Source organism: Elgaria multicarinata, chromosome 15 (assembly GCF_023053635.1).
Source record: "Elgaria multicarinata webbii isolate HBS135686 ecotype San Diego chromosome 15, rElgMul1.1.pri, whole genome shotgun sequence".
NCBI lineage: Eukaryota > Metazoa > Chordata > Lepidosauria > Squamata > Anguidae > Elgaria > Elgaria multicarinata.
In genome coordinates this window covers 25,063,284-25,083,972 of record NC_086185.1, presented here as the reverse complement: position 1 = coordinate 25,083,972, position 20,689 = coordinate 25,063,284, and the positions used below count along the sequence as shown (strand labels likewise).

General features: G+C 49.3%; 1 protein-coding gene across 3 annotated transcripts in view; it reads left to right on the top strand.

The window, feature by feature from the left end:
* The first annotated feature begins 4,859 nt into the window (after window positions 1-4,859).
* MED12 (mediator complex subunit 12) overlaps window positions 4,860-20,689 on the top strand; it is a 46,485-nt gene continuing 30,655 nt past the window's right edge. For all 3 annotated transcript variants that reach the window (XM_063141918.1, XM_063141917.1, XM_063141916.1), the window contains exons 1-16: window positions 4,860-5,120; window positions 6,228-6,332; window positions 7,300-7,491; window positions 8,752-8,911; window positions 9,862-10,037; window positions 10,198-10,308; window positions 10,965-11,219; window positions 11,882-12,028; window positions 12,250-12,349; window positions 12,619-12,755; window positions 13,947-14,078; window positions 14,471-14,597; window positions 14,816-15,042; window positions 15,161-15,244; window positions 15,823-15,996; window positions 19,190-19,334. In XM_063141918.1, the coding sequence (XP_062997988.1) occupies window positions 5,022-5,120; window positions 6,228-6,332; window positions 7,300-7,491; window positions 8,752-8,911; window positions 9,862-10,037; window positions 10,198-10,308; window positions 10,965-11,219; window positions 11,882-12,028; window positions 12,250-12,349; window positions 12,619-12,755; window positions 13,947-14,078; window positions 14,471-14,597; window positions 14,816-15,042; window positions 15,161-15,244; window positions 15,823-15,996; window positions 19,190-19,334 (2,371 nt within the window). In that variant the 5' untranslated portion in view covers window positions 4,860-5,021. The remainder of the gene's footprint in view (window positions 5,121-6,227; window positions 6,333-7,299; window positions 7,492-8,751; window positions 8,912-9,861; window positions 10,038-10,197; window positions 10,309-10,964; window positions 11,220-11,881; window positions 12,029-12,249; window positions 12,350-12,618; window positions 12,756-13,946; window positions 14,079-14,470; window positions 14,598-14,815; window positions 15,043-15,160; window positions 15,245-15,822; window positions 15,997-19,189; window positions 19,335-20,689) is intronic.

Here is a 20,689-nt window from a genome sequence, read left to right as displayed (position 1 = left end):
ACAAGGAGGTAAGAGACCGAAGTCTGCTCAGGAAGGGTGCTAGGAGTATTTGCAATGGGGTGGGGTGGGGATGGACGTAGGTGTAATTAATGCCACAGATGCCACCTGAAGATGCAGCCCCCAAACCTGCTTCAGGTGAGAGAGCACAGTACATTGCACCTACGATGGGTGCATCGGTCTAATGGAGCAAGATAAGAATCTGGTGACAAGTTCTGTCCTCTCTCTCTCTCTCTCAAGCCCCAAGATGTGCCACTGTGGTGCTTTTGTGGTTGCTGCTTGTAGCGCAAGCACATCAGGTGTTACACGGCTGTGGGGCTTGTGGCCTGAAAAAAGGCCTTGAAGTAGGCAACCTGGAGAGGGTACAAGGCCCAGCTTTGCTGTATAACTCATGGTCTCCTGGAAGGCCTTAAAGGCCACAGAATATTTTGGTGGCAGAAAAGGGAGACAAAAAAGGCCAGGTCCTGGGGGTGGGGTGGGGGACAAGAACCTTCCCTTGGGAGGGAAGTTTACAACAACTGGGACCTTTTCACTGGGCACGATGATAAAAAGGCTTATGAAATTACACGTGGTGCAAAGAAAGCAGATAAGGAGGGATTTTTTTGCAGTGCAAGCTGGTGGGTCTGATTTTGATAGGGCTGTGATTCCATTCTGAGTTTTAATTAGCACCAGCAAAACGTTAGGAGCTATTCGAGGTCCCGAACCCATTTTGGGGATTGGGTTCAGCACCTTGGATAGCTCAACCCAGTGGGCAGCTGCTGCGAAAAAGGCAAATCCCATGATGGGGATTATTAAGCAAGGAATCGAAAATAAAACTGCCAATATTGTACAAGCCTATGGTGTAAACGCACTTGAATTGCTGTGCACAGTTCTCATCCTCACAATTTAAAAACATATTGTAGAGCTGGAAAAAGTGAAGAAAAGGGCAACCCAAATTATGAATGGGCAGAGGAAGTCCCCTACGAGGAAAGGTTAGAACATTTCGGGCTTTTTAGCTTAGAAAAACAAATAAGGGGGGCATAAGAAGTATAAAAGGCATGGTATGGAGAAAGGGGATAGAGAGAGTTTTTTTCTCCCTCTCCCATAATACTAGAACCCAATGGGGTCTTTACGAGAAGCTGATTGGTGGAAGATTCAGGTCAGATAAAAGGAAGGACTTCTACACACAGCACCGAGTTAAATTATGGAATTCGCTCCCACAAGCTTGTATTGAAGGCCACCAACTTCGATGACTTTTAAAAGGGGGTTAGACCAATTAATGTTGTCAATTGCTACTGATGGCTATATGCAACCTTGAGTTACAGGGGCGGGCTGCTTTGGTCCTCCAAATGTTTTTCGGCCTACAACTCCCATCATCCCTAACTTGCATAACCAATGATGGGAGTTGGAGGCCCAAACATCTGGAGGCCCGCAAGTTGCCCACTCCAGCTCTTATATGAGCCTGTGAGCCTCAGAACGCCAATTGCTGAGGAATATGAGTGTTGTGGTGCTCACATCCTGTTTGAGCGCTTCAAAGAAAACACCTCATTGGTCATCGTAGGAACTTAATGCCTCTCTGGTCCAATCCAACCTCAGAGCTGTTTTACAGTCTTTAAACAAAACTCCACTAATGAGGCATTTTTTTTCTTAAAGTTTGTTTTATGTACTAACTTCCTTCTATCACGGAGCTCAAAGCTGCCTACATGGTAATAGCAAGTAACCTCTCCTTGAGGTATTACCGTATTTCTTCGATTGTAAGACACCATCGATTGTAAGACGCACACTAATTTCAGTACCACCAACAGAAAAAAAAAACCTAAGACACACCCGCGATTCTAAGACGCACCCCATTTTTAGAGATGTTTATATGGGGAAAAAAGTGCGTCTTAGAATCGAAGAAATAGGGTAACTGGGCTTGTGCCTAGTTTCAGCCTGTGAGAGCCATGTGCTGTGGGGAATGGCAGCACCAGATGACTTTGGAGTCTAGAAAAATGGCAACTGAAATAGAAACTCCTGCCCGTTGTTCCATATTATAGGGACGCTTCTGCTTTCACACAGGTGCTTACAAAGAGATTGAAACATGTATCACACACGTCATGCAGCAAGTATATCACATTTAATGAAAAGTAGCACAAAGAATTACATCATTCATCGTTTCTTGGAATAAAAGTTAGTGGGAAAGATCTTTCTTAAAGAGAGGGGCAGGTATAAAAGTGAGGAGAGACAAACAAGGAGTGAAGCGAGAACTATGTAACGCAATCTGTTCTAGTTGTGTTTGTTTAAGAGGAGACTTTCAAAAAGGCCCCCTTGGTCAAATGGCTGCAGGATGGTCTGCCTGTCCCATGTACAGCTTTGCCCTGGAGTAACCTTCTCCAACCTAATGTGTTGCAGACCAGATCCAGCAGAATTGCTTCCTTGAAAATGAGGGCTCTGGAGACTCTCTTTTTTGAATCTAACTTAAGAGAAACAAACAAACGGAGCAAAAATTTCTGCTGATACAACTGACTGAAAAAGAAGACCAGCTACTACTAACCAAAGGCATCACATGACATTCAGTGTCACACTCCTAAGAAAAGCATTAACCTTTTAGAGTTTCCACATGGCACGCTTATAGGCCCGTTCCAACTCTATTGTTCTATGATTCTATATGTTAGACTACAAGTCCCAGAATCCTCCCCAGCATCTGGAGGACACAAGGTAAAGAAGGCTGCCCTGGATTGACCAGAAATGGTCTAGGCCTTGCTTAGACCTGAAGACCAGACATATTAGCTATCCCAACTTACTCACAATGTCAAGAAGGCGCCATAAGCCATTGTAATTATTCTAGGGTGACCATATGAAAAGGAGAACAGGGTTTCTGTATCTTTAACAGTTGTACTGAACAGGGAATTTCAGCAGGTGTCATTTGTATGCATTCAACACCTGGTAAAATTCCCTCTAGATTACAACAGTTAAAGCTGCAGGAGCCCTGTTGTGACCAGATACAAAAGAGGGCAAGGCTCCTGCAACTTTAACTGTTGTAATCTAGAGGGAATTTTGTACACCTGTTTTAATGTTCATTGTTTTTAACTTTTGTAAACCTCCCAGAGAGCTTCAGTTATGGGGTAGTATATAAATGTAATAAATAAATAAATAAGGATCAGTGGAAGACCCCAGCCATCACCAGAAGCAGCTCCAATCTTGTTGCAATGTTTTTATCAGCTTAGGCAGATATACCAACTGTGCCCTTATCTGGACGGAGATAGCCTAGCTACAGTTATCCATGCTCTGATAACCTCTCGTTTAGATTACTGCAATGCGTTATACGTGGGGCTGCCTTTGAAAACAGTCCGGAAACTTCACCTGGTACAAAACAGGGCAGCACGGTTACTAACAGGGACTGGCCAACGAGACCACATCACGCCAATCCTTTTCCAGCTTCATAGGCTGCCAGTCCAGGTCTGGGCCCGATTCAAAGTACTGGTATTAACATTTAAAGTTAACATTTAAAACGGCTTGGGGCCAGGCTATCTGAAGGAACGCCTCCTCCCGTATGTACCTGCCCGGACCCTAAGGTCATCCTCAGGGGTCCTTCTCCGCGAGCCCCTGCCAAAGGAAGTGAGGCAGGTGGCTACCAGGAAGAGCAGGGCCTTCTCTGCTGTGGCACCCCGGCTGTGGAATGAGCTCCCTAAGGAGGTTCGCTTGGCACCTACATTATATGCCTTTAGACGCCAGGTGAAGACCTTTTTATTCTCCCAGCATTTTAACAGTCTATAAATAAATTTTAAGTTGTGTTTTAAATTTGTAATTTTGCATTGCTGCTGTTTTTATCTGGTTGAGCTTTTATATTGTATTTTATATTATGGTTTTATACTGTTGTTTTATACTTTGAATGTTTTTAATTTTTGTGAACCGCCCAGAGAGCTCTGACTATTGGGCGGTATAGAAATGCAATAAAAAAATAATTTTTTATAAGATGTTATATTCCTGCACTTTGGTCCCTCCCCCACGCAATATAAACCAATAAACATAACATTTTTTTTTAAAAAAAAAACCCACTGGGTACATTATATTCCTAGAATTTAATTTAATTTCAGGTTTCCAAGTTATATAAAAATTAAATGCCTCCATTTGTAAATCACGCATTACTTGCTTTCAAAATTCTTAATTCTCTGTAAGCATACTGTGGCTTACAATTTATATTTTAATTAAATTACAATTTATATTTCAGATTTTTTTTTTTTTGGCAAGCCTAGATGTGAGCTGGCCAGAAACTACAAGTTCAATCGCAGCTTTTAAAGCTCAGCTAAAAACTTTTCTTTTTCCTAAAGCTTTTAAAACTTGAATTGTTCTGACTTTTATACTGCCTGTTTGGTGCATTCTCTTCCCCTCCTTATTGTTTTATTATGATTTTATTAGAATGTAAGCCTATGCGGCAGGGTCTTGCTATTTATTGTTTTACTCTGTACAGCACCATGTACATTAATGGTGCTATATAAATAAATATTATTATTATTATTATTATTATTATTATTATTATTATTATTATTATCATCAACAACAACAACATAACGTAGGATCTAACGCTCGACCTGAAGCTCTGGGGGCGGGGGGGGTCGCTCGCTCCTTCCCTTCCGCCCATTGGTCGCTCTCTCGGCTATCTCCGGCCGCACTCGGCAATTTCCGGTCGCCCCTTAGGAAGAGGAGAGCGAACGGCGAAAGACGCCTCATACTTCGCCCCCTTTCGGCGTTTTCCGGCCACCGCTTCCGAGCGCCGCTGCGGTGCTCCCTCTTTTCCCCACCGCCCGACGCCCGACGCCGCGAGCGCTTGGTTCCGGCTCTCCGTCGTTCCCACGCCGCTCGTCGCTTTCCGTCACCCGCCCGAGCCTGCTCTTCGGAAGGCGCCGGCCACCTCCCTCCGGCCCCTGGGCTCGGCCTTTTCCGGCAGCCGTCGGGACCGGCTCGGCTGGTTCCGCCGGCCCTTGTTGTGGCTGGGCCTGCGTCTCCCCTCGGCGGCCAGGCGCGGGCCCGGCTGGGCCTCGCCCCCCCTCCCTCTCGCCCTCACCATGGCGGCCTTCGGGATCCTCAGCTACGAGCACCGGCCTCTCAAGCGGCCGCGCCTGGGGCCGCCGGACGTCTACCCGCAGGACCCCAAGCAGAAGGAGGTGAAGGGGGCGGGGGTGAATCTGGGAGGGGAGGGGAAGCGAGGGGACCCCCTCCCCTTGGAGTGGGGGAGGGGACAGTGCGAGGGAAGGAAGGAGGGCGCCCCCTGGAGGAAGGGCAGTGGGCTAACACAGCGCCCCTTGTGGCCCGGAGGAGGAAGCGCGCCGCCTGTGGCCAAGGGGGGCAACCTTGGACCCTCCAGGCTCTTGACCATGGTGCTGTAACGGGGAGGGGGGTTAGGCTCTGTTAGGCCACGCCCCCAGTGAGTAGTCAAGCCCCCACCAGTTGGCAAAGGGACCCCCTCCCCTGTATCTCTCTCCCCCCCGCCCACGGAAAGGCCAAACTTGCCTTGCTGGGGGGTGGGTGGGTGGGGGGCGACATGGCCCAGCAGCACTGTCTCTTCAGCCCTGGACAGCCAGATCCTTCCTTCTTCCTAATTACTCACCCCCAGAAAACTCACAAACAGAATGTACAAGCGACAGCTTCCTAAACACGCTCTTCTCGCTCTCCCCCCACACCCACCCTGTATCTTGTTAGTTGGAGATATGCTGCTCTTGAACATGGAGCTTCCATTCTTGGGAGTCACAGCAAATAGCCTCACATGGACCCATGCCTCTTTAGGGCAGCCTTCTTGAATCTGGAACCCTCCAGATGTTTTGGGCTATAACTGTCATAATTTCCCCCCAGCCAAGTCTACTGGATGGTCGTCCAACACGTCTTGAGGGCTGCCTTAAATTCTAGTCAGTATCGTGAATCTTGGGATTTCATGGGCCAGAGACCACCTTCTCAAATGCATGATTTGTTAGGCTTCAAGATGCTGCTAGTCTCTTTTGTTCTTACCACAACTATCTTTCTGGAACTGATAGACCTGTCTTCTGCAAATGAGTCTTAATGTTTTTTAAGGGTCTTCTATAAGATCATCATAAGAATTGTCTTGCTTTTGTTCAGTCAAGCTATCCATGTAGTTCAATACTGTTTCCAATACCGGCCAGTCAAATTCCCCCCACCCAGGAAGTTCACAAGCAGAAAGTGCATAGCAGGAAGAACGGTTCCCTCTTGATTTTGCCACAACTTCTGGTCTTGGGTGTCTCTCGCCCTTATTTGTGCAGGATGAGCTCACAGCTCTCAACGTGAAGCAGGGTTTCAACAACCAACCAGCCGTCTCTGGGGATGAGCATGGCAGTGCCAAAAACGTCAATTTCAATCCTGCCAAGGTAAGAGTCTTGACCGCCATGTACTAATTTCAGCCTCAGCAATGATGATTCATGACTGGATCTAGACAATGAGAACTTGTGTCTTTGGTTCTTGCTACTGTGCACTAATATTCTCAGTATCCATAGAAAACCAGATAACTGTTCTTTTGGAAATATCACCTTGCACTCTTTTGCTTCAGTGATATCCATCGCTCACCCATAGTTACATTGGCAACATGCTTCTCTTTGTGCTGATTTTGTGCTTCTCTTTGTGCTGTTTTTAGGGCCAGGATCCTGATGGAAGCGAGGGGTGGTGGTAGTTATGTGCAGCAGAAACAAGGCAGTGGATGTATAGTCCTTGAGGCTGGGGTTGTGGCGTGAGAGTTCTGTGCTGGCCCCCAAAGCTAGCAGCCTTTATGATTCTGGCTGTGTGTTCAAATTTTGACAGCTATAAGTTCAGCTTGGCCGGGATCACGCAACCTGCCCATTCCTCCAAAAAGCAGAAATGGGACGGTCTTGGAATAGGGTTCTGCCAGTACGGAAGGAGGTGTTCATTCTTGGGTTATCTTTAATAGTGGAAATAAATTCTAGGGAAAGATGAAGGATATGGAATCATTGAGATGAAGGCAGCCTGTGCTTGAGATGTGTGAGAAAGGAAAGCTGGGAGCTCCCATCAGCATCCTAATAGTTGGGGGATCTGGAACTCTCTTCCCGGGGAAGCTAGGCTGGCTCCCTCCTTGATGGGCTTTCGGAAGCAGGCTAAAACTTTTTTGTTCAAGCAGGCCTTTGGAGAATAATCCAGCCCTCCATCTATGTTAATGTCTTATAATTTTGTTGTGTATTTTTTATTGTTTATGGTTTTGTTTCCCTCCCCCCCCCATGTATATTTTAAACTTTGTAAGGCCGCCTTGAGGCCCAGCATTGGACAAAAGGCAGGATACAAATAAATATAATAATAATAATAATAGCTCCTCCTTGTCTTTTCCAGATCAGTTCAAACTTCAGCAGCATCATAGCAGAGAAGCTGCGTTGCAACACACTGCCTGACACGGGCCGCCGGAAACCTCAAGTGAACCAGAAAGATAACTTCTGGCTGGTGACGGCACGTTCCCAGAGTGCTATTAACAACTGGTTCAATGATCTGGCTGGGACCAAACCCCTCACTCACCTGGCTAAAAAGGTACAGGAGAGCCAAGTCCCCAGGAAGAAGGAGGGACGTTCTAATGTAGGGTTGACTGAACTATGACCTGGAAGCCAAGTGTGTCCTCAAAGCATTCACATGGACTGTTTGGGAAAGAAATGCATCAAATATTGACTTGGCCCGAGGATAGGGGTTCTCTAAGAATCAAGAGCACACTGCATGGGACTGGGTGGGAAAAGGATAAACAGGGACTATGAGGGGCAGCTTGGAGAAGCAGGAACGAGTCAGAAGCAGCAGTATAGGCATAGGATTTGGGGAAATAGGAAGAAGGAGAAAGCGTTAGTGAACTTGTGGGGGGAAGAGTTTGCGGCTGTGTCCTGCTATGGCTGAATCAGACTCTGCATTAGAGCAAGTTATTTATTTATTTATTTAAGCATTTTTATGCCGCCATTCAGCCAAAAAAGGCTCTCATGGCGGCTTACAAAAGTATTTCTTGACAAAAGTTATGGGGCGTTTCAAAAGGTCAGGCAACAAACATTCCAGTCCAGTATGGGATCAGGCAAGGGCAGGAGTGGTCCAGATACATGCAAAGGTTAAAGCACATTTAAGCAGTAAATTACCATATGCAGTCCAGAAGCAGGGTCTGTAGCACAGAAGGCCAATCACAAGGCTACATCCTTGTGCAAGACATAAAAGCTGACCAACAATGTTGTTCCAGCGTTGGCTACCTCATTGGCTTATCTAGCCAGAGCTTTCTGAGCCCCACCCAGTGATCAGCTGCAGTACATTACAAGCCCTCTGACAAAAGTCTTACTTGGGAGGAGGGCCTTGCTCTCAAGGAGTCCTCTTTGTAATTGAGCACTCCTTTTCAGAGGAGCCCTATTGGCCTGCCTCTTGAGGTGGTGGCACTCTCGGGCTAGATGGTTGCACAGCCTCTGCCTCGGAGATAGAACTCCCCTCCTCCTGCAGGGATGGACTAGTGGTGATCTCCTCTGAGAGCCCAGTCTTTCCCAGATCTCATGACATGGCTGGCTCCTTGGCATTGTCTGTCTCTGGGAGCTCGAACTCCTCCTCCTAGGAGGATTCCTCCAACAAAGGCACAACAGGCTGTGGTTGAAAGCAGGATGATCCCCCCACCCCAAATGTGGCTTCTTGATCATCTCTTTCTCTCTCTCAAGCAAAATGGGAGCCTAGCACTCTTTGGTTGGCATGTTCTGCCCACAGTCACCCTCCAAGTACAGTGCCTGGCATGGGACAGCCCCCTTTTTGATTCCAGCTCTCATGTCCCATCCCTGGCAGGTGCCCATCTTCAGTAAGAAGGAGGAGGTCTTTGGTTACCTTGCAAAGTACACTGTGCCCGTCATGAGAGCAGCCTGGCTGATCAAGATGACCTGCGCCTATTATGCAGCCATTACAGAAACCAAGGTGAAGAAACGGCATGTCATCGACCCGTTCAGCGGTAAGGGCCGCGTCTCCCATCATGCACAAGCCTCTAGGACCAGGGTGGCACTCTGGGGCTGGGCTTATGGGCATCTCTGGAATTTTTCTTCTTATAGCTGCTGCACCTTATTATTCTTCAAGATTTCTGCTATTGGTTGCCATTTCTTCCCTCTGTTGCTGGAACAGGGAGAGCTTCTGTAGGGTGACCCTATGGAAAGGAGGACAGGGCTCCTGTATCTTTAACAGTTGCATAGAAAAGGGAATTTCAGCCGGTGTCATTTGTATATATGCAGAACCTGGTGAAATCTCCTCTTCATCACAACAGTTAAAGCTGCAGGAGCTATACTAGAGTGACCAGATTTAAAAGAGGGCAGGGCACCTGCAGCTTTGACCGGTGTGATGAAGAGTGAATTTCACCAGGTAAAGCAGCAGTTTCTGCAGCTGAAACTCTCCCCACGACCTGAGTTCGATCCCAGTGGAAGCTGGTTTCAGGCAGCCGGCTCGGGTCGACTCAGCCTTCCATCCTCCCGAGGTCGGTAAAATGAGTACCCAGTTAGCTGGGGGAAAGGTAATAACAGCCGGGGAAGGCAACGGCAAACCACCCCGCTATAAGGCCTGCCAAGAAAACGTCAACGAAAGCTGGCGTCCCTCCAAGAGTCAGTAATGACTCAGTGCTTGCACGAGAGGTTCCTTTCCCTTTCCTCCGTATATACAAATGACACCTGCTGAAATTCCCTTTTCTATGCAACTGTTAAAGATACAGGAGCCCTGCCCTCCTTTTCATAGGGTCACCCTAAGCTTGTGCCTCTAAAGTTGCAGCTCGGTACAAGCTGGGCTTCTACCAATTCACCTTTCTTGTTCTCCTCCGTGGAGCAAAGGTTCATACGCTTGACTGCCCACTAGCCGGATCTGTCCCTGTCCCCTTTTGCCTCCCCTGCCTGCTCTGCTAACAGCTGCTCTCCCTTCCAGAGTGGACGCAAATCATCACCAAATTCCTGTGGGAGCAGCTGCAGAAGATCGCCGACTTCCACCGGCAGCTGCTAGCCCAGACCTGTGGGTCACCCTCCAGCCTCATGCCCCAGGAGGTGGAGCACTCTGTGAAGCAGTGGGACTACAACGAGAAGTTGGCTATGTTCATGTTCCAGGTGAGAAGAGAAAGGAGCGGCTCTTGGCTCGGGCTGTGCCGGCCTGGCTTCTCTTGGGTGAGGCTGGATGCTTCGGTCCCCCTCTCAGAGGGGTCGGGGAAAGGCCTGCACAGATTGCTTACTCTCTCCTGGCTTCTCAACGCTGCCCCTTTGCTTCCAGGATGGGATGCTGGACCGGCATGAGTTCCTGACCTGGGTGCTCGAGTGCTTTGAGAAGATTCGGCCGGGGGAGGACGAGCTGCTGAAGCTGCTCTTGCCCTTGCTGCTGCAGGTCATCTTACCCTTTCCATAAGATCAATAATAAACAAGACAACCCCTGCCTCAGGCTGACAATCTAAAGAGCACAGCATGAAAGGAAAAGGCGAGAGGGAGGGAAGAGGGGAAACAAGCAAACCCGGGCACCAGTTCGTAAAGCTACAGAGTACTTATAGCCACCAACTAGAATGGAAACGGAGTTGAGGAAAGAGAGGAGCTAAAGGGTAGCTGGGACCCTTCTGTCCCATCGCTCCCTCTCCGTAACCCGATACAACGGCCACTATTGGGTGGCAATTGAGGGGGAGGGCTGGCTTTTCTGTCACTCCGCAGCAGAATCCGCCCACAGCACTTGTGTTGTGAGAGAGGAGTTTTGCCCTTATGGATCCTGCAGTTCATCGTGTCCCAAGATGCTTTGCCTCAAGAGAGGCACGATGAACTCGAAACATAAGAAGAGCCCTGATGCTGGAGCAGACCGAGGGTCCACCTAGTCCAGCTACTCTGTTCCCACAGTGGCCCACCAGCAGTCGGCCAGGGACCCACAAAGCAGGACACGGTGCAACAGCAAAACTCTTCTTTCATGACAGTGACTGCTGTTTGGTCTTCTACCGTGACACTGAACAACTTGTCCTCTCTCTCTCTCTCTCTCTGTCTCCGTCTCTCTTTCTGCAACAGTATTCCGGAGAGTTCGTGCAGTCTGCGTACCTGTCCAGGCGCCTGGCTTACTTCTGCACCCGCAGGCTCGCCATCCTGCTGGACAGCACTGGTGGGCACCCTGCCCACCACCTCACGGCGCAGACCGCCCCTGCGCTCCCTTCCACGCCCACCCCTCAGCCAGCTGCTGGCAACCCGCCTCCCAGTCCCTTCAGCGACCTGCTGCTGTGCCCGCAGCACCGGCCGGTGGTGTTTGGCCTGAGTTGCATCCTCCAGGCAAGTCGGGGTCGTGTGGTCAAGGCTAGCTCCATGCAGTTATCCGGCAGGGGTTCTTTAAGCCTGGGGAAGGGGCAGTTTAGGCCCCAGTAGAAAGGGGCTGTGAATAGCACCCTGCCATCGCCAGGGGCACAAAGATCCACAAAGATCTCTCCTCTTACTGGCTTGTTTGTTTTAGCAGAATGGTAAATAGAAGGAGTGCTGCAGCTTTCCCTTGGGGCAAGAGGGAATATTGGGTGGAACAGGGATCTACTCACATCATCATCATCATCATCATTATTATTATTCTGTGTGTGTAGTGCTCTGCAATGACAGGTCCCTGCCCTGAGAGGTTTACAGCATATAATTCGACCCAAAGAGATTTCAGAGGGAGAGGACAGAGATGGAAGCCCCAGGGCTAAACAGGAAGGACAGGCAATTAATTATTGGAGTGATGCACACACCAGCTTAGTTACAGCAGCAGGGGATGTTCTTAGCATTTTCACGCCTGCGTGTGCATCAAGGAGCAGCAAGAGAGGACTGGGGAAGGCTCTGGCGCTCTGAGAGCATGCATGGGACAACGGAGGGAGGGAGGGAGAGGAAGGGAGGGGGAAAACCCCTTACTGGCATTCCAGGAAACTCAGTGCTTCAGCTCAGTTTCTTTCTTTCTTGTCCATCTCTAGAGTATTGTCCTGTGTTGTCCCAGTGCCCTCGTCTGGCATTACTCCCTCACCGACAGCAGAATCAAGACTGGCTCGCCACTTGACCACTTGCCCATCGCCCCCTCAAACCTGCCCATGCCCGGGGTCAATGCTGGCTTCATGCAGCAGGTGAGCAGCCAAGCCCCAAAGGCCCGTCTCGTCCCGTGTCCGGTCCTGTGGCCAGCTGCGGGCATCGAGCCATGAGAGAGCGATGGTGCCCCTGTCCCCGTCCCTCCCACCTTGAGCATTCCTTGAGTCGGTACTCGTGAGACCGCGTGGCCCCTTCCGCGCTTCTAGGGTGCCCCCCCCCTCCAATCACACCATCCTTTCTGATGTTCCTTCCTTGTCAGGTCCGAGCGAAGCTCCGGGAGATTGAGCAGCAGATCAAAGAGCGGGGCCAGGCAGTGGAGGTGCGCTGGTCCTTTGACAAATGCCAAGAAGCCACTGCAGGTAGCCCACATCATGACCCTGCCACACTGTCTCCGTGCACCCATACCCGTTCCCTTACAGGAACCGGTTTGCTCTCCTTTTATCCCTGCTTTCTCTCTCTCTCTCTCTCTCTCTCTGTCCGCTTGGCAATCTTTCCTCTTCCTTTGGTCTTGTGGCAGTGATGAGTATTTCCTTGCGCTCTTCAGGTCACCTGGCTCTTCTGCTCCTACCTGGGGAGTCCCTCTGTAGTTTAGCACCTGAATCCCTTTTGTCTTCCTGTCCTTTCCCAGGATTCACCATCGGCCGGGTACTGCATACCCTGGAAGTCCTAGATAGCCACAGTTTTGAGCGGTCAGACTTCAGCAACTCTTTGGATTCCTTGTACAACAGGATATTTGGGGCGGGACCAAGCAAAGACAGTCACGAGGTAGGCACTGTTAAGTGGCAGTGGGCTGGCTGTTGGGTCAAAGCAGCACATGCTTTTCGGCCTGTGACCAACACTGTTGGAGGCAGAAGCCAGAGTGTCTAGTGGAGGGTCAGAGAGTATTTTATTTATTATTTATTTATTACATTTTTATACTGCCCAATAGCTGAAGCTCTCTGGGCGGTTCACAAAGCTCTCTGGGCGGTTTTTCGCTTGGACTCCTGCTCAATCCATAGCATCACTCCCCTCTGGTTGCGGGATACAGCATGTGATAGCTGCGCAGTGTTAAAATGATGCATTGTGTGGAGACAGCAGGGAGAAAGAGACGTTTCTCTCCCTCTTCCGTAATGCTAGAGGAGAGATCTCCTTATCCATGGCTGCTCGCCGTGATGGCTAAATGGATCCTCCTGATTACCAGCTGCTGGACTGGGGCCCAAACAGCAGTGTAGCAGTCAGTTTTGAAGTGCAGCCGCTCATCGTGACAGTCCCCGTAGCCACACCCCCAAGGAGAGTCCACAATTGCAGCTGTGTTGATCCAAATCAACAAACCAGATCTAGCGGTTTCCATCTCCACCAGGATCGGATCTTTTGTAAGGCCAAGACATCCCACAATGCTTTGCATTAAAATGGGGGGAAATGTATCAGGGAGCGTCTATTCCACAGACACACACACACACACACACACAGAGGTGCTGTGAAGATTCCTGCTAACCTCAGAGGGAACAGGGGGATTGTGGAGGGGGCGGGTGGCAGATGCTCTCAGTGCCTCCCTGGGAGCCCTGGCTCTGCTACATCGCTGGGGACACGCAGAGGGAGAGGGCTGCTGCCTTTATGCTGTGCTTTCAGCTATCCTGGGGGCATTGAGTGGTCCACTGTAGGAAACAGGATGCCAGACTAGGTGAACCGACCTCAGTCTGATCCAGTAGGCCTCTTCTGGTGTCTCTGCCCACCTGTTCCCACCCTATGAAGGAAGGAAAGCGACAGGTGTTGTCGCTTCCCTGGTTTTGCATGCTGAGCAGTGACCTTGCCTGACCTCTGGGCCTTTGGCACAGGTGGGGAGAGGGCAACGTTGAGAAAGTGCACGGATGGGAACGCTGGAAACCTGGCAGCCTCGTACCCCTGCCCTGGCTGCAGAAAGGGGTCCGGGGCCAGGCCTGGCACGTCCCTACTCTAGGCAACCCGTTTCCTTGGCAGATTTCCCCTGACGACGATGCGGTCGTGGCCCTTCTGTGCGAGTGGGCCGTCAGCCACAAGCGGTCTGGGCGCCACAGGGCGATGGTCGTGGCCAAGCTGCTGGAGAAGCGGCACTCTGAGATCGAGGCGGAGGTGAGTGGGGGGGGCGTGTCCAGAGGAAGGCGGGGCGTGAGCTGGCAAATGGCGGGGAGGCTCTCTCAGGGGCCCAGGGTTTTGTGTAAGAGCTGTCAGTAACCAGGTCTCCCAGGAGATAATGATGTTCCGGGTAATGTTATCTATGGGGCGGTGGCGTGCTTCAGTGTGACGCAGGACTGCAGGGGGTCCCAGGTCCAATCTTCGGCTTCTCCAGGTAAGGGCGAGGAAAGAATCCTGCCTGAAACCCTGGGGAGCTGCTGCCAGTCAGGGTGAGCAATACTGGGCCAGGTGGACCCATGGTTTGACTCAGTAAAAGGCAGCTTCCTGTGTTCCTATGCGGAGTGGGAAGAGAGGCTAACTGACTCCCGCCCCTTCCTTTTTCTCCCCAGAGGTGTGGTGACTCGGAAGTGGTGGACGAGAAGGGCTCCATCTCCTCTGGTTCCCTCTCTGCAGTCAGCGCTCCGGTCTTTCAGGATGTCCTCATGCAGTTTCTGGACACCCAGGCTCCCGTGCTAAGTATGGGCTCCGCTGGGCCTCCCTGGGGCCCAAGGCGGCAGGCTGGCTCCTGCCGCTAGTAGGGGAGGGTTGCCCTGCCTGTGCCCGTCCTCTTTTCAGCCTGAGCTGTGCCAGGATGGGCGGGCGGGCGGGCAGGCAGGCAGGCAGGCAGGCAGGCAGGCAGGCAGGCAGGCGGAGGCGGCTTCCTCACCAGCAACTTTCTTGCCCTTCCTCGTCAGCCGACCCCAGCAACGAGAACGAGAAAGTGGAATTCTTCAACCTGGTCTTGCTCTTCTGCGAGCTGATCAGGCACGACGTCTTCTCGCACAACATGTACATGTGCATGCTGATCTCCCGCGGCGACCTGGCCATAGACCACGGCCCCCGGCCCCCCTCGCCCTTTGACGACACCGCCGAGGAGCACGACAGGAAAGAGGGGGAAGGCAACAGCAGCATCAAGCTGGAGGTAGCGGGCCGGGCGAAGGCAGGCAAGGGGGCGCCTCCCCGCGGGGTCTCTTGGGGCTTGCTTGGAGGGGGCGCTTTTAGGATTTGAACGGCTACGCCTTGTTTCCTGTCTCTCCCAGGACACGGGCCTGTCAGAGTGCCAGATGGACATTGACCACAACTCCAGCGTGATTTTTGATGACATGGAGAAGACAGATTTCTCGGTAGGACCCTGGCCTGGCCCGTTTGAACCCCATTTTTCTAACTTCAGGAGATAAGGCTTTTTCCAATCCAGCCCACTTCCCAAAACACCTGTGCAGCAATGCTGGAGGGGGGCTACGACCCACACCTTTTGTTTCCTTCTGCCTGAGGTGCTCCAGAGAAAGAGGGCATCCCATGAGAAGGTCACTCCCCGAACGCCCTTTATTTCCATCTCTGGAGAGGCTGCTGGAGTGAAGGATGAGGGGTGGAGCGTGGCATGGCCAGAGTATCTCTTGTGGCCTTCCACGGGGGCGAAGGGTGGGGATCGGCCACACGGTCCTGACAGTGTGAGCGTGGGTGCAGTGGGAGAGACAGAAGCAAGCCGTCGGGATTCTTGGCAGCCCGCTGGCTTTCCCCAGGCCGCCCCCTGCTCCCTGGCGCTCAGCGAAAGGTGTGCGGTGAGTGGTCGGCCCGCATCTCTTGGCCAGGTGATTCACAACCCCGCTTTGGGTCTCCTCGCTGGCTGCTTTTGTGGCGCGATGCTTCCCCGCCAACCTGCACAGCGCTCTCCCCTCACCTCGCGTCTCTCCTCCGCCCCCAGATGTTCTCTCCTCCCATGCACTGTGAGGCCAAAGCCAGCCCTTCCCCTGAGAAACTGGATCCTGACAAGGAGAGCAAACCCCTTCCGAAGGACAGGCTTGCGGACGGGATGCTGGCGTCGCTCTATGACCAGCCCCGGCACATCCAGTACTCCACGCACTTTCCCATCCCTCAGGTAGGAGGGGAAACGCCCTGAGGCCTTGCTCTGGAGGAGAAGAAGGCGCTTTGCGTGATGTTCTGTGTGTGTGTGTACTTTTTATGTGGTTTCAGAGTTTAATCGGTGTTTGCTGCTTTTATGTATTACTGTTTTTACTTGAATTCTTCTTCCCTGCCTTGGTGCCTTTTGAGGGAAGGTGATATCAATGGATATAATAAATAAATTAATTAAAAATGCTTACTATGCCTGAGGGCTGCCAGTTTAATTGAGCTTTGAGGCTTCAGCTTGCAGAAGTTCCTTCTGGCTTTTAACAGAGGAGAAATCCATTTGAGGCTTGAAATTATGCAAATCTGGTCCCCTTCCTTCCTTCCTTCCTTCCTTCCTTCCTTCCTTCCTTCCTTCCTTCCATGTGGATGAGGTGCCACCATTTCTTCCTGTTACCACCACCAAATTCTTGACGTCTAATGTACGGATGACACCTCTAAGTGCTTGTAGAACCTTTCTGCGAATTCAGTTACTTGTTCTGTGCTGAATTATATTATCCTTCCTTCCTTCCTTCCTTCCTTCCTTCCTTCCTTCCTTCCTTCCTTCCTTTTGCACATGCTTGCATCTCCTAAAGACCATAAGGTGGCTGCCCTTTTCTTCCAAGACCTTGGGAACTCATGGGACTTGGTTGCTGACAGGAGGCCATTTGTCAAGCTGAAGTCTGGCGGCCATTGCTTGAACAGTGACTTAGTCTGCGGTGCAATATGGCCTGGATGCCGTTGCGCCATAAAATCTTTACTAGCCGCCTGACGGACGGTGGGCATTGATATAAGAGAAGGGGTTACAGCTCCATGGTAGAGTGCGTACTTTGTAGGCAGAAGTCCCAGGTTTGAGCCCTGGCATCTAGCTAAAAGGATCAGATAGCAGGCAGCCCTGGAGAAGAGCCAACAACCAGAGCAGATCGTAATGGGCTCGGTCAGCCTCCCTTGGCTTGGTGGTCTCCGGATGTGTTGGACCACAACTCCTACTATTAGGGGAGGGTTCGATCCCAGGTATGGTTAGGGAAGAATCCTGCCTGAGGTCCACTGCTGCCTGTCAGCCTTGATAAGACTGAGCTCAGTGGACCCCAGTGGTCTGACTCAGTATAAGGCAGCTTCCTGTGAGCTTTTCATTTCGTTTATTACATCCCTGTGCCGTCTAATAGCGAAAGCTCTCTGGGCATTTTACAAAGATCAAAAACCTTAGAAGACACAATATTATTAAAGGGGGGGGGGAAAGGAAAGGAACCTCTCGTGCCAGCGCTTGAGTCATTGCTGACTCCTGCTTGTTTTATTGGCAGACTTTGTAGCGGCGTGGTTTGCCATTGCCTTCTCCAGTCGTGGCTACCTTTCCCCCAGCTAGCTGGGTACTCATTTTACCGACCTCGGAAGGATGGAAGGCTGAGTCGACCTGAGCCGGCTGCCTGAGAAGCAGCTTCCGCTGGGCTCGAACTCAGGCCGTGGGGAGAGTTTCAGCTGCAGTAACTGCCGCTTACCACTCTGCGCCACACGAGGCTTTATTAAAGACCTTATAACAAATTTACTGACAGCAGCGAGATTAATGATATTTCGAAAATGGGCGAGTCAAGGTGATTATCAAATAGAAGAATGGTAAAAGGAAGCCTGAGATATGGCTATTAATGATAAGTTAACGTGTTTTATTAAAGTTAAAAGAGGATTATTGAATCGAAATGGTTTTGAAGAGAGATGGAGATTATTTGTAGAGTTTGTTTGAATAAAGGGGGAAGGGATGTACACCTTCACAAGAGTCATTACAATTTTGGAAAGTAGAATAATGGTCCCGGGGGTGGGGTGCACTTATTATGATCATTATTGTTAATATCATTTTACTGTTATTATAATTTTTGTTTATGTGTAAGATGAATTTGATGTCTGTTATACAATGTTAAAATTTAAATAAAATTAAGAAAAGAAAAGAAGACACAATATTGTGCATAACATAAAAACAGTTTAGCTGCAAACGTACAGACACTCAGCAGACCCACATACACACACATATGTCCCATGACCTGATAAAAAATGTCTCATATGCTGCCAAGTGCTGGCAGTAGAGGAAAATCTTAGCCAAAAATGTTGGCACCTGGCAGGCCTTGCTTTGGGAGTTCAGAAATAATAGGAGGCCACCACAGAGAAGGCCTTGGTGCCACCGTCCGTCCGAGCAAACCTTGGAGGAGGCACCTGGAGGAGGGCCATAGACAATGAGCGTAGTATACGGGTGGGTTCATGGATTCTTGCATTTTTACGGAGGTATGTGTCCCGCTGTTATTGTTTATTTATTGCATTTCTATGCCGCCCAATAGCTGAAGCTCTCTGGGCGGTTCACAAAAGTTAAAACCATCAAACAGGAATCAAAGTATGCAACAAGCAACAGTATAAAAACACAACCAGGGTGAAAGCGAGCAGCAATGCAGAGATTTATACAGATTTAAAATACAGGTGGATACTGTTGTTTTTATACTGTTGTTTTTTTTCGTTTTTAAATTTTGTATGCTTTTAATGTTTACTGTTTTTAATTTTTGTAAACCGCCCAGAGAGCTTCAGCAATGGGGCGGTATATAAATGTAACAAATATATAATAATAATAATAATAATAATAATAATAATAATAATAATAATAGATTTAAAATACAGATTAAAAACAGCAAGGTTAAAAGATTAAGATGATAAATGATTAAAATGCTGGGAAAATAAAAAGGTCTTCCCCTGGCATCGAAAAGAGTATTATTTATTTATTTATTGCATTTGTATACCACCCCATAGCCGAAGCTCTCTGGGCAGTTCACATAAGATAAAAACACGTAAAAACAATATACAAAGGTTAAAACCACAAAACCAAGCAAAATAGACATACATTTAAAACTACTATAACAACTTTATAATGTAGGTGCCAGGCGGACCTCTCTGGGGAGCTCATTCCACAGCCAGGGTGCCCCAGCAGAGAAGGCCCTCCTCCTGGTAGCCACCTGCCTCACTTCCTTTGGCAGAGGATCACGGAGAAGGACCCCTGGGGATGACCTTAGGGTCCTGGCAGGTACATATGGGAGGAGGCATTTACTGAATCCTTGGTTGGTTTGCAGACGCATTGGCCTCTTGAATTGGTAACTGGAGAAACTCCCTATCTGGCAGCTACTGACACCCTTCTCTCTTCCCATGTTCTGGCTTCTCAGGAGGAGTCAAGCAGCCACGAGTGTAACCAGCGGCTGGTGGTCCTTTATGGCGTTGGGAAACAACGTGATGAAGCCCGGCACGCCATAAAGAAGATAACCAAAGATATCCTGAAGGTGTTAAACAGGAAGAGCACAGCAGAGACAGGTCTGTGGGAAGCCTGCAAGATTTGTGCACAATGAGTTGTACCTGGAAGATTGGGAGAGGGGCGTCTGGTGCATTGGAACAGACAGAATAGTAACTATCTTGCTGTAATATCCTGTGGATTTCTACAACGTGGCTTACATGGGGCTGCTGCCTGTGAAATGGTTTAGAAGCTACAATTATTTCATGTTACGATGGTACTTGTAGTACCAGTTCTCAAAAACACCCGAGTTTATTAACACCCAACACTTTCAAGAAATGTATCTATTAATTTAAAATCAAAGCTAAAATTTGTTATAAATACCCTGTCATCATGGAACAAAGAGAAAAATAATATGCACAGCACAACCGATTTTTAAGGAGGCATCAGGAAGGCGAAAGCTGGGAATGAGCTGAGACTAGCAAGGGATGCTAAAAGCAATAAAAAGGCTTTCTTCAGATACGTGAATAGTAAAAGACAGAGGAAAGAAATGGTGGTTCAGCTGCTTAATGAGGATAGCAAATGGATAACAGATGACAAAGAAAAGGCTGAAGTGCTCAATTCCTACTTTGGCTCAGTCTTCTCCCAAAAGTGGGTGAGGTGTTGGGCTACTGGAGGAGGGCTAACGTCTCTATCTTCAAAAAGGGCAAAAAGAGGAAGTTGGGAACTACAGACCAGTCAGTCTGACATCCATCCCTGGCAAAATTTTGGAGCAGATTATAAAGAAGTCAATCTGTAAGCACCTTGAAAACAATGCAGTGATTACTAGAAACCAGCATGGATTTGTCAAGAACAAATCCTATCAGACTAATCTGATCTCATTTTTTGATTGGGTAACCTCCCTTGTGGACTGTGGGAATGCTGTGGACATAATATATCTTGACTTCAGCAAAGCCTTTGACAAAGTACCCCATGATATTCTGATTAACAAACTAGCTAAAAGTGGGCTAGATGGAACAACTATTAGGTGGATCCACAGTTGGCTACAGAATAGGACTCAAAGAGTGCTTATCAATGGTACCTCCTTAAACTGGGGGGAGGCAACGAGTGGGGTACCGCAGGGCTCAGTCCTGGGCCCAGTGCTCTTCAACATTTGTATTAATGATTTGGACGAGGAGGTGCAGGGAACGCTTATCAAATTTGCTTTTTGGTCTTGTGATTTGTGATTACTCGATACTTCTATTAATTTTGTATGTATTTTCTACAAATTTGTGCTGCTTTTAGTTTTACGTGAGCCATCTTCTGCATTTACGTAAACGAAAATGCGTGATATACATTTAAAAACAGCTCAATTGGGTGGGGAACCATTTTTCTGCTGATGACAGAATTTCCTCAGGGGACATTTCACAGGGCCCGATTGCCAGCAATGGGACGGGCC